Genomic DNA, 14,050 nt, shown 5'->3' on the forward strand with positions numbered 1-14,050 from the left:
CTTAGTCAAACCCTAAACATGGCTGTTCTTGGTACATTCTTCTGTAGCAAGAAGAAAGGGACACATTTGGGGTTTAAAATTTGTCTTTAATTCATTTTACCCCTAAATGACCAAAATGCCCTTTGTACTATTCTTTCAAATTTTACCCAACCAAGGCCATTTTTGTCCAAAAAGTTATACAATGGTTTAATTATCATTTAAGGACCTCCCATTTAAAATTTCATGACAATTACATACCTATAACATGTAAAACTCAACTTTTGCACTTTTTACAATTTAGTCCTTTTTACTAAATTGAGTGCCCAAACGTCGAAATTTTTGAATGAAATTTTCACAAAATTCTTCCGTGAAATCATAGACCATAAAAATATAATAAAAATGAAATTTTCCTCATCGGATTTGTGGTCCGAAAACCACTGTTCTGACTAAGCCCAAAAATGGGATGTTACATCAGATTTATGAAATTTTGTGTCTATATGATTGTTGGATTTCTTTGAATACTAGTCTCCACTAATAGGAATGAGATCCGGTTTATATATTGTGATTTCTTGGGAAAGCTAAAAGAGGCTTTGAAATTTAAAGGCAATTGAGAGTTGATTTGGTAATCAATCGGATTGTGTGAAATTATAGAGAGTGTAAGGCTAAGATGAACTAGCTAGTTTTATTATTCGAATTCAAAAAGATTCAAGTATGTGCGTATATGTGACATGATGGCATAGATCGGACCATTGTGTATATGAACTCTCAGATGGAGGTTGAAATTCAGCCGAGGTGGGGTATAGCAATGAACCGCTTATGACACTGATATGAGAAAGTAAAGAGATAAGTATTAGAGGCACAGTCGAGTGAAAGTTCTTTAGCGATGATTATGGGAAAGAGAAGTTTATGTGAATACCAAAACCACTTTTTCGGTAAGATTTTCAAGGAAGAAAATCCCTAAGGGGGAGAATTGTAACAGCCCGATTTTTGGCCTAGTCAGAACAGTGGTTTCTGAACCACTATTCCAAGGCCGGAGCAATTATTTTTAATGTTATTTTATGTGTTATAGCATGATTATATGAGTGCATGAAAATTTTGGTGAAATAAGCGATTGCTTGCTTAATTTTGAAAAAGGACCAAATCACATAAAGTGCGAAAGTTTCGTTCTACTAGCTAAAGGTGTCAAATGGCTATAGAAAATTAAAATAGGGGCCTTTATTGAGTAAATAGACCATAAATATGTTAGTGGTTATCAAGGAGACAAAAATATTGTAGAGTCAAAGTTAGATGAAATGTTGGTGACTAATTTGACTAGTAATATAATAAAATAAAGAAAAAAGGTATCATCTTTCATCTTCCTTCTTCCCCACCAAAAATACCAGCAATGAGGGGGTTTTGAAAGCTCAAAAATATCAGCAACTTATATCCCTTACAAGTGATTTTGATGGCCTTTCTTGATAATTTTTGTACTTTTGGGGACCCTTGTAGCATAATCTAGCTAATGAGGGGACTATTTTTCAAAATGGTTGAAAGTGTAGGGTTTTTCCATGAGATTATTCATGTTGTTTTCTGAAATTCTATGGAAGAAAATGAATCTTGATTGTTAAATAAACAACTTTTGTAAAAAGATTTTCATGAAAACGCCTAATATGGACCATTTTGTAAAGTTTGTTAAATGGATGGGAATCGTGTGAAATAATTGGAATTTTGAGTTTCTACAAGAGTAATAAAGGTTGGACTAGGCTTGGCTAATGAGGAAATTTGATAAAAAATTGTTTTACGAGCCTAGGGGAAAAATTGTATTTTTTGTGAAAGTCTAAGGGCAAATTGGTCATTTTGCCAAAGTATGAATTGTCGAACGTTTAATTTAATGTGATGATTAAATGAGTAAATTTTATTATTTTAGATCAAGAAAATCGAGATTCGGGCTTAAATCGAGAAAGTACGTGGTTTAGGATAAAAAGGAAATAATCAGTCATTTTTGCATTCAAGGTAAGTTTGTGTCACTAAATAAGCATATTATCAGTGTTATTGTTAATATACTTGAAATCTATCTTGCTATGATTGTATTGAATTATATGTGTTGATGATATAGAGTATGAGAAAGTGATGCCAAATGTTAATGACATTTATGTGATGATTGGATACATTGGAAATTTGATAGAATATGATATTCCATTGAAATGAGTAAGATGTGCGTAAATATTACAACTTTATTGTTATTATGCATTTAATGATTGATTTTTCATAAAATGTTTGAATGTGGCTATGAGTAATGTATGATGAGATTAATACGGAAAACTCTCGGTTAAACCGTAAGAATAGATCAGATATTCATGCCATGATGCTAGGGAGATATGAGAGCTAGTGTAAGACCATGTCTGGGATATGGCATCGACCTCGAGATATGAGAGCTAGTGTAAGACCATGTCTGGTACATGGCATCGGCCTCGAAATATGAGAGCTAGTGTAAGACCATGTTTGGGATATGGCAATGGCCTTGAGATATGAGAGCTAGTGTAAGACCGTGTCTAGGACATGGCATCGGCTTGATATGTGTCAGTGTAAGACCATGTCTGGGAAATGGTATTGGCACTGATAGATGAGAGCCAGTGTAAGACCATATCTGGGACATGGCATTGGCCTCGATATACGAGAGTCAGTGTAAGACCATGTCTGGGACATGGCATTGACTTTGATGTGAAGACCATGTTCGGGACATGGCGTCGGCATTTTACCCTATGCTTGAGGCTTATTGAATACCCTATAGTACTCCAAATGGTTCAACGAGAAATTTATGGTTTATGTCAGAATAAGAGAGGTTATGACCATGATGTGAGTGATACACGTACTTATATGAAATTCAAGAAATGTGTGTTCAATGTATGTTGTATGATTAGTAAGGAATGAAAATGAGTAAGCTATGTTTATGATCATGTTGAAAGGGTATAGGTATGTACTAAAAATTCATGAGTGATGAGCTCGATGTATATTGGACTTTTGGTAAGAATGTAAATGAGTAAGTCATACCTATGAGAATGACTGTGTGACAACCTTGTAAATATTAGGTCGATACCTATGGTGTATAATTATGTGGTAAATTTGATGGATGATTAAGTGTGAGGCTTTTAGGTCGAATTAAATTGGGACATGATATGTTTATCCCTTCACCTTATGGCCTAATGAATATGAAAAGAGAAATTGATTGGCATGAAAGCCTATTTTAAAGATAATTATGAAAGGGTAAAATTAGCATTGAAACAGTTTTGGACACCAGCAGCAGTCCAACTTTGAAAATCCACGAAAAATTCTAGAAATTGAATTAGAGGCTGAATAAAATATGAAATTAAAGATTATTGAGTCTAGCTTCATATACAAGAAACGGTGTAAGAAAAAGAAGTTCATATTATGAGATATTTAAATTTTTGTGAGACAAAGTCAGAATAATTTCGAAATCCCCTATTCTGATTTTGGAAAATCATTAAAAATTGTTAAAAAAATAAACATGGGTTATAATTTATATTATTAGAATTCTTAATGAGTCTATTTTCAAAATAAATAAAAGGGAACATCATCTGAAATCCTTATGAGGAGATAATTAATTTTTAGTGAAGAGGGGTCAGAACTGTTGGAAAGCAAAATAGGGGTGAATTTAAAGAATAAAATGTACTTATTGGCTACACCAAAAATTCTAAAATTTTTATGGTAAGGATATATGTGAGTCTAGTTTCAAGAAAAATTAGTGGATCTTAATTTGGAGTTTCTTAGCTCTATATATAAATAATTTAGTGACTATAACTTGAGAAAATAGCTTGACTTGAACATAAGTAAAAGCGCAAATATTGTGGTATTACCTTGAGAAGCAAGTTGATAAATTGCTTATTAATTTCATACGGTCTTACTAAGCTATAAAGCTTACTCCCTTCCTTTCCTTTTTCTTTAGTGTTGGCAGGTTAGCTCAGGGTTGGAGGTAGTCGGAGGCAGCACCACACTATCAAACCATCACCTTTGGAATATTGATATACATATGCTAAGCGCCTTCAAGTGAGTGGCATGTATAGGGACTTGGTTTTTTTTTTATGATATGTGTTAACATGACTAGCCAAATGTATTGGCCTATATTGAGTTATTTGTATAGGGCCATGAAGAGTGGCTCATATTGATTATGATTTGTGAGCCTATCTATCTACGCTATGTTCTAATGCTAGTGATGTAATTATGCTTGTTGGCCATATATGGTTGGTGTTATGAAATATGTGCATGATTAATGTTTTATGACCAATCTAAATGGTCATGGCCATGAATTAAATGTGTAATATGGAAATAAAGATGTGAATGATTAAGGGTAACTTAAAGGCTTGGAAAATAGTCTAAGTGTTGGCCACACGGGCTAAGACACGGTCGTGTGTCTCAACCGTGTGGGGGACAGAGCCTTAGCACACGGGCGTGTGGCTTGACCGTGTGGTCCAAATTATTCGCTGACGTCATAGTCGGAGAGTTACACGGCCTGAGGACACGAACGTGTCGAAGGCACATGGGCATGTGACCTTGCGTCATGGAAAATTTTTTTAAGTTTTCCCAAAACTTTCTAAGGTTCTCGGTTTAGTCTCTAACTACTTTCAATGCATGTTTAGGGAATTGTAGGCCCGTGTATGGGATATTATGCATGTGTATGAAAAATTTTGATACAAATGAAATTTTGTAGCCCGATTTTTGCATGTTTGTGAACGATTAAGTCCGATAATGCCTCGTGCCCTGTTCCGGTGTCGAACACGGGTAAGGGGTGTTACATCACATGCCTAACTTAGATGCACTTCACTTTTTTCTATTTCAATTATAAATTTCATAAAGTTCATAATTTAGTCCTTAGCATCATGAAAATTTAATATTTACTATGATTTCACTTCGACATCACTTTATGTTTATTTCCCTATCATATTATACTTCAATTAAGTCTTCCATCATAATATTTTATTTCGCATATCAAAGTATTTTACACTTTATTTTACTAATTTACCACAAATTCCATAAAGTTTATGTTTTAGTCCTTAGGTAACAAGAGAATTCAAGGATGTTTACCTCTTTACAACCTTTAATCACTTGTTTTTCTCTTTCCTTTGCCAAGAACATAAAACTTTCCATAAGAAATATTTACGTTAACATCATTTCTATACCATTGTAACAAGATCAAACTTGAAAACATAATAAAACTTTGATATTCATACCTTGTTCTCTTGATTTCAAACCTTATTTTGATTTTCTCTCTCTTCAAACATGAACACACAACTTCTACACTTGAAAATCATCTTCTTATGACTTTGTTTTCTTGATTTCACTAAGGATTTCTATGGAAATTTGATCATTTCTAGCTTGGATTTGATGGTTATGGTGAAAATGACTAAAATAAATGAAAATGAAAGTTTTGCCTCATATATGGATGAAAGTGATGTAACAATGGAAGATAAATGATGGAAACTTCTATACTTTTCTAATCAAATATCTAATTATTTAATTAATAAAATAAATATTAAAATAATTCAACCAATCATTTCTCAACACCTTTCATCCTTAATCACTACACTTAATATTTATCTAAATTGGGAAATGACCATTTTGCCCTTCATAATTATCTACTGTGACAGCCTTAATTTGGCCCTAGTCAGAAAGTGGTTTCGGGACCACAAAACCGAGTCATAAAAATAATTAACCGTTATAATCTATGCTTACTGTATGTGTACATGCACGTGTGAAAGTTTCATGTTTTAATTTGGTCAATTGTATGTGAAATTATTAAATAGGACTTATGTGAGAAAATTCTGAAATGTGATAGGTTAATCTTAAGTGGCCTATTAATGCATGTGACAAAGAGGATGGACTTGCATGTCAAATATTCATTTTATTTAGGTAGTGGCCGGCCATGATGATATGTTATATAGAATATATGTATTATTTAATTATAATGGCTTTATAATTTTAAATTAGTAATGAATTAATAAAAAGAAAATGGGTGATGAAAACAAAGCTTCACCTTTGTTCTTCTTGGCCGAAATGTAAGAGAGGAAAGGGGAGAAAACTTCATTCGGTTACCATAGGCTTAAATCAAGGTAAGAATTTTTATTAGTTCTTAAAATTTTAGTTGTTTTTAAGTTAGTTATCAAGTTCTTATTTCAACCCATGTTAAAATTTTGAGTTTTGGGAGAATTTGAGCTTTCGGTCATGGTGGGAATAAAATAAAATGAGTATATGTGTTAATTACCTTGTATTTGAAGTTTTGAAGAATAGGTAGTGATTAATTAAAATGATGAAGGTTAAATCTTTAAATTTAGTTGAATTTAAACATTTGGCATTACCTATGATATTAGATATGAGTGCATGAAAGGTTGATTTTGAGTAGTTAGGTGTGTTAAAAAAAAATTGATGATTTGGGTGGTATCTATGGTTGATTCGGTTATGGTCTTTGCATGAGTAAAATATACATATGGAAATGGTTGTATTTTAATTGATATTTGTGTTCAAAATGGTTCAATTTTTTTTAGCCACATGTGCATAAATTGTAATGATAGAATAGATAATATGTACTTGAGTATTCGGTTATGGTTTTAGGTTCGAGTTGATGGATATGTAAAAATTAGCTTTTGGTATGTATTGATTTAGTATAGGAGTTCGAAAATGGCTTAATTTTCATGTTTAAATTCGGTTATATCCGATCTTGGTTGGAATTATTTTGATATGCATATTATAAGGTATATATGATTTGTGTTTTGGTTGCATAACTATATTTGGTTAATAATATGAATGCAAAGAGTTGTGATTTAGTATATTGTAATAAATCTGAACGGGACAGCAGCTGTAAAGTGATTTTGGAAAATCACCATAAATTGTGAGAGTGGAGTTAGAAGATGAATAAACTATTTAATTAAAACTTAATGAGTCTAGTTTCAAATGAAATCAACGAGAACATATTTTGACTTCTGTACAATTAGAAATTTGATTCGTAATAAAGGGTGGTCAGATTAGTCAAACAGTGAAACAGGGGGAAACTTTAAGAAAAATCTGGTATTGATTGGCCAAACTAAAAATTCTGAAAACTTTATGGATAAAATATATATGAGTCTATTTTCAGGGAAATTTTACGGCAATTGATTGGGAGTTTTGTAGCTCCAGTTACAAATAATTTGGTGACTGTTGCTCAGGAAGACAGCTTATTGTGAATTTGTGATTATGTGGTAATCATTGATAAAAATTTGTTAATGAGTTGCTTAATGTTTTCTTATAAACTTACCATGATCTATGTGTGTGAAAGTCGAATATATATATTATATTTCTGAAGAAATGCTTGAATAGTCAAATAATGACTAGTTTAAAATTTTTGAATTTAAGCTCAAGAGCAAAGAGGGTCGAAGTTGGATAGGGGAAAAGAGAAAGTAATTGAGTAGCCTTTCCTCAACCATTCAAGTATATCCGAGGTAAGTTTTGAATAGTCACATTTAGTACGTAATTGATAATGTCTTGATATGTGTATGATAACTGTACTGCGATCTATTGATTCTATTTGAATATAGTTGAGTGACAAATAATTTATGTTTAAGGCTTAAAGCCGAATAGACATTAGAAGTTAAGCTTGGAAAGTAAATGGACTTATATTCTTATGTATGTTATTGAGCCAAAAGTTATATGAATGATGCCCATGTTATGCTATTATTCGAATGGAATAAATGAACTATGATTGTGAGATGTTATGTGAATTGAATTTTCTTGCGAATAAGTATGCATGACATTCAGTGATGTATATCCGGACTTAGGGTCTGCAGGCTATGTGCTGGAATTATATCCGGACTTAGGGTCCGCAGGCTATGTGCTGGAATTATATTCGGACTTAAGGTCCGCAGGCTACGTGCTGGAAATATGTCCAGGCTAAAGTCCCGCAGGCTTCGAGCTGGTATTATACCGGGTTTAAATTCCCGCAGGCTTGTGCTGGTAATTGGTTTCAAGTCCTAATACCTAACAGGCTTAATGCCAATAAGTTAAGTAAGATTACGATATTGAATGTTCGCAGTAAACCATCGTCGAGTAAGTACTATACATTTAAAATATTCAGGTATGTATTACTTACTCATCGGTGAATTGATTTCGAAGTGAATCATTAGCATCAAAGAAGAATATATATAAATATGATTGGTGGTTATATTTGTGAATATGAGAATGATTTAATCGGTCATGGTATATTTGTATATGAATTATATGTTAAAATTTCTTTATGTACTCGTGTACATTCAGTCAATGATTTTTGTGAATTATTAGTACTAAAGAATGATACTTAAGTGTGAATGAATGTTTCGATTTTGGATAAGTCTTTAATTGTTTGTGATGCTTAAAACTTACTAAGCTTTGAAAGCTTACTCTGTTCTTTATTTCTCTGTTTTATAGATTGTTGATTTTGGCCACCGACTCGGGGATCGTCAGCAGTTCATCACACTATCGATCTTTTTGGTATAGTTATATTTTGGACTCGATATGGCATGTATAGGTTAGGCTGATGATAACTATGTTTTGAAATTGTAAATATTTTGGCCATACGAAAATGGCGTATAACTTAAATATCAGTATGTATTTCAGCTCGATCTCTGTTTATGTTTATTGACACTGTGAATGAGATAATTAAATGTTTAGTTGGGTAATACCTCTTAACCTTAATCCGACATTCGGATTCAGGTTAGGGGTGTTACATCTACAATGTCATTCTTTAATCAATATTCATTTTTTGTAAATTTACAATTTAGTCCCACATTTTTTCCACTTATTCATTTGGTCCATGTTTACCAATTTTTTGTCACAAGGAATTTTAAGTTATTTTCACTTTTGGTCCTTCAATTTTCCCATAATTATAAATAATTATAAATTTTATTCAAACCTGTCCATAACTATAAATAAGTAATCAAAAACTTATTTCAAGCTCATTAGCTTTTTTTTTTTTAAATTCTTTTGGGTTTGTTTGGATTGCACATAGTAATTGGATAAAAATGTAATTACTAGGGTAGTAATTAGACTTATAACCACAAAGAATTATAATTCCCTAAACGTGTTTGGCTGATAGAGTGTAAGTACATCGTAATTCTTTATGCCATGTTTGGTAAAACAAAATGTAATTACACAATTACACAATTTATAGTTTTTAAAATATATATTGATTATTAAATTATCATTATGATCAAAAAAATTTAAACAAGTAATGGAAATCAAAATAAAACCATCATATATAATATATCAATTCAAAAAAGTAGTCAATAATAAAATTACTAATAAAAATAATAAGACAAATAAACATTATATGCAATTTTATCTAATTGATCTAGCATTTCATATTCATTTAGTTATTCCTTTTTAACATTGAAAATATGCAAGGTTAAAAATAATAGAAAATTTAAAATATAAAATTAATTTAGTGAAAAACTTATGGTAAGTTATAACTTTTTTTTATAATACCTAAATTAAATTAAAATAATATAAAATTTATAATATAACATTTATAAAAATAGTTTTATAAAACATCAAATAATTTTCATAATGTTTTTTATAATTAATATAAATTTTTAACATAATTTTAGAAAATTATTTTTTTATAAATAAGTTGACAAAATATGACAAAATACTGTTTATAACACAAATTATTTTTATAATATCATTTTTATTATAACTTTAAATTTTTTTAGATTTAAATAATATAAATTTTGGTTATAACTTAATAAAATGTAAAAGAATTTATAATATAATTTAATATTTATAATATAACATTAAAAATATTTTACCATAACCATCCCGAATACCTATATGTAACACCTATATGTGTTCATACTTATAATAAAATTTTCATAACATTTATATAAAATAAAATAAAATTTTAAAGTTAAATCATATATAAACGTTTGGAAAGCCATAAAATAATTAGTTACGGCATAACTACCTATATAATTACTCTAATTCTCATCATTTCCTTAAAAATTAAAAAATATAATTAAAATACTTCAAATCCAAACATGGCACTTCTATGTAATTACACTATCTTATAAAATTTGTTTAAATAACTTTTCAAACACTATCTTTAAAAAATTGTTATTTTTAATTTAGTATTAAAAAATTTTATATTTTTCTTATATTAAAATTTTAAATATGAACAGTTTAAATTATTTTTAATAATTATTTTGTATATTATCAATCAAATTAAAAAACTTCAAAAATGGTATTGAAAAATAAAAACTAATAAAAATAAAACACATGACCACCTCTTAAACATACTAGTGAAAATAAAAAATTACACTACTATTATACTGGAAAATAATCTATTTTCAAATAAACATTTTATATTATAAATTATATTATAAAATTTCATACTAACGTGCCTAATTTCTTATTTAAACCTAATTTTGAATTTAATATATTTTTCAATCTTGTCAAATATCAAGTTACTGTTGAGCGAATCTATTAACCACCCTTGACAGTTTATTTCTTTATTTATTTTTCTATAAGCCACTTGGCTGTTGGAACTTAGAAGATTAAACGACATGCCATTATCTCGCTCGATACCAAAAATGAAAACTATCTTAATTTATATAATACTGTAACTGCCACGGACAGAATGCATGGATTTCTTGGGTGAATTAGTGTACAAGTGTGTTGCCACTCAAATTGGTGCAAAGAGAATGCATCTAGCAAGAGGTCAAATCTCTATCTAAAAGAAAAAGGAACAATTATTTTTTTAAAGGAGAAAATAGTGAAAATAGATCAATTTTAGGAAAAGAATGCTTCCCAAAATGCAGTCAACTGGAGAAAGCAAGTGGTGTGTCATTGGATCAAAAGCTTTAGGAGATTTGTATTATTGGGGTTTTGCCAGCAACTTCCGAATACCATGATTTCCAGGCTTCCATGTAATGAGAAAAGAGATCCCTTAAAGCTGAAAATATGGCAGCAAATTAGACTAGTATAAGAATCATTAATAATTGCTATTGAATGACTAGTAAGGAAAATGCCTAAAGATAATGCAAACATCTGAATTGAGACAAGCCTATAATGCAAATAACAGAAAAGAGATGAACGGGCTAAAAGTATTGACAATGAATGGAGGAACCAAAATTGCAAAACATTGACTATAAAATCATATTACATCTTTTATATACGTGCTACGCTATTGATAAGGAAGAATAAATATTAACCATAACATCAAATACTCAATCCATAACATCATATTATTATCAAAGCACCATGTGAACTGATATAGCTTTTGAATAGAATTCCCCTCAACTCAAATGTAAATTTAAATATTCGTATGCGTACTAATATTTCTTGGCATTAATAATAGTACTATTAATGCAGCCCACTCATTTTAATTTTTATGATGGACAATTAAACTATACTATACCTTGATTGTGATATTGAGGGCGGTAAGTGGAAGCAAGACTCTCCCAATCATAGACTGGCTTAGCATCATTCTCGGAGTTACTGATCTTAGTCAAGTTTACAGGAGCAAAAGGACCAAACTCGTAGCTCTTTGAAGCTTGTTTCGAATCCTCCAAACGGCTTCTATCATCCGCAGGCGCCAAATTTTCCACTTTTTCATGCTTTTGCTGCGACTTGTTGAAATTCTGATCATTTGAAGAATCAACCTTATTCTTCTTGAAACTGACGTTGGTGACATCAGTTCCGAACGCCCTTTTCCTAGACTCATTAAGAACCAAGGCATCAGCAGATCCTTTCTCTGATTTTCCTCTTAGCCCCAACCACCTAAACGCAGGTTTCCGGGTATCTACAGTGTGAGTCTGCACACAAATTTATTTAAAATTAGGAAACTTCAAGCACTGTAACTTAAATCTTTGACTATAACAATTCCATGGCAGCAGATATTGACGTTTAAACAATTCTAAGCCATTGTTAGTTTTCCCAGTTAACTATTTACCTTCTCAATAAGATTCATGGAAGACAACACATTTGCAATGTCATACAACCGCCTTACTTTTGCTGTTGAATCATCAAATGAACAACAAATTAGTTAGTCTTTTATCTCTTTGTACAAGTTCCTCAGTTCACAATGAGGGTGAGTAAAAGTTTCGGATTATTACTTCTCATTACTGAGGTATTGTGAGCATTCCCAAGCAACAACCTCGCTGCTTCATCAAGGGAGATCAACTCTGCCTGGCAAGCATTTACTTAGAAACATCAAAATGATGACCATAACAGAGTAATTCCATGGCAAATCATAGAGAGCAAAGAACAAGGCTCACACTAGAGCAGAGAAAAAGCTTGACAAAATTCTGAGTAAGTAGCCCCAGGGATTTTTCCCTTCGGTTATCTGCAAATATCAGAATATAATCCATAAGATCTCTTCATCAGTTGCAAATTAAAACCCATCAGATTTCACTAAAATCAGCGTCTTGAAGATTAATTGTTTACATATCAAATCAGAGCAGACCATTTCTATTGACATAAATAAAACATAATTTTCTTCGGGGAATTACAGAGAACGAAATTGATATAATTGAAATTTACCAACTTTCACCGATGAGGACTTAAGAATAGAGGTAGATTTTGAAGTCTCAGTCTGGCTCCCAGTGATGGGATTAAAGAAGCGTTCATCCTCTTCATCGTCGTCATCATCATCTGAGACCTGAAACCATTCCAATCACAAGGCTTTTTTGTAAGCAAAAATGAAAGGATAGATGAAAAAAAGGGTTAAATAACCTTTCTGCTTACCTTTGCAATGTTGTGTACATCGAATTTTTTGAAATTGCTACTGAAACCTTCTTCCTGACAAAAAAATGAAACCATAGAAGTAAAAGAATCAGTTCAATTTCAAACATCTTTTACAACATTAGACTAAGCAAAACAATGAAAGAGGATACTTTGAGCTTACCTTAAGATTTTGTAAAGCCTTAGGAATTGCCCCAAAACCTTTCCATGTATATTTGTTCTTAGCCTTTCTTGTCAGAACCTAAAAACATTAACGTAAAAAAAAACCATTTAAATGTAAACCATAAATCAAAATCAGAGAAAATGAAGCGAATCTTAGAAAAGAAAATTACCCCAACACTTTCCAAAACATTAACAATATCATAGATCCGCCGTCTCTCAACTCCTTAAAATATCACAAAAGAAAAAAAAAACAAATCTTCAAAAAAATTATTAAAAAAAACATAAAAAAGGTAAATCTTTGAATTGAAAAGAAAGTACCTAATCTTGCAGCGGCTTCGTCAAGACCAATGAACTCAATGCCATCCTTATTATACATGCTCAAGAAACTGCAACGTCAAAATTGAAAAGAATAAAAAAAAGTAAATCTTTGAATTGAAAAGAATAAAAATAGACTTTGAGAAAGGGGATTGTGATTTACTTGGAGCAAAGGAGGCCCAGAGATTTCTGCTTGCGACTATACGTGTAATGACGAGAGGAAGATTCAGGAAGAGATGAAGAAGAAGACACCGGCATGTTTACGGCGGAGAGAAATGGAAGGGATTAAAGGACGTGGAGACGAAGAGGGTGGGCGGAAGTAGGCGCTAAAGAGATGAATAAATAAAAAGAAGGAATTGAGTCTTGAGTAAAGGATTGGGTTGGCGGGGTGAGAAATTTTGAAAAAGAGGGAGGGTTCTTTATTTTTTTTCGTTGATTCGGAATCGGAGGGATGGGAGTTTAAAATTTTGAATTATGGATTTGGGGTAAGCGGGAATTTTAATTCTGTTATAACGTCTATGGTAGCAAATTTGCACGCTCCAATCCCGTAATCATATCACATATGACGCGCTTCTCTTTGGTTTTTGGTTTAATTTACCAACAGTCATTTAATTATGTATAAGTTTTTGTTTTGGTCACCCAATTAAAAAAGTTTCAATTTACTCACTATTGTTTTTGAAATTATTTTTTTGTTACCCAACCATGAATAATAAATTTAGTCATTAACTTCTATGCATTCTGCCAATTCAATCATGATTCTATATAAAGATTATAAAAAATCAAAATTCTTTAAAAAATTAGACAATTCTAAAATAATATATAGAAAATGTAATTTTCAAAATTATAAAATCAAAAT

General features: G+C 31.1%; 1 protein-coding gene across 1 annotated transcript; it reads right to left on the bottom strand.

The window, feature by feature from the left end:
* Nucleotides 1-10,566: 10,566 nt before the first annotated feature.
* On the bottom strand, nt 10,567-13,730 carry LOC107887068 (E2F transcription factor-like E2FE). Its single transcript, XM_016811197.2, has 11 exons — nt 13,358-13,730; nt 13,198-13,265; nt 13,050-13,102; nt 12,881-12,958; nt 12,721-12,774; nt 12,517-12,634; nt 12,252-12,319; nt 12,090-12,162; nt 11,927-11,988; nt 11,393-11,789; nt 10,567-10,927 (listed from the first exon to the last, which is right to left on the bottom strand). Exons 1-11 carry the CDS (start codon nt 13,450-13,452, stop codon nt 10,836-10,838), a joined length of 1,158 nt encoding a protein of 385 aa, XP_016666686.1. The 5' UTR covers nt 13,453-13,730; the 3' UTR covers nt 10,567-10,835.
* Between the last annotated feature and the right edge of the window lie 320 nt (nt 13,731-14,050).

The sequence above is a fragment of the Gossypium hirsutum genome, chromosome A08 (genome assembly GCF_007990345.1).
Source record: "Gossypium hirsutum isolate 1008001.06 chromosome A08, Gossypium_hirsutum_v2.1, whole genome shotgun sequence".
Classification (NCBI taxonomy): Eukaryota; Viridiplantae; Streptophyta; class Magnoliopsida; order Malvales; family Malvaceae; genus Gossypium; species Gossypium hirsutum.

Excerpts from the sequence above, each read along its gene's own strand:
- LOC107887068 (XM_016811197.2), bottom strand. The coding sequence starts at position 13,452 with ATGCCGGTGTCTTCTTCTTCATCTCTTCCTGAATCTTCCTCTCGTCAT. Across the intron at positions 12,775-12,880 it reads AGGCTTTACAAAATCTTAAG|GAAGAAGGTTTCAGTAGCAA; the intron begins GTAAGCTCAAAG and ends TTTTTTTGTCAG. Across the intron at positions 12,320-12,516 it reads GTCCTCATCGGTGAAAGTTG|ATAACCGAAGGGAAAAATCC; the intron begins GTAAATTTCAAT and ends TGATATTTGCAG.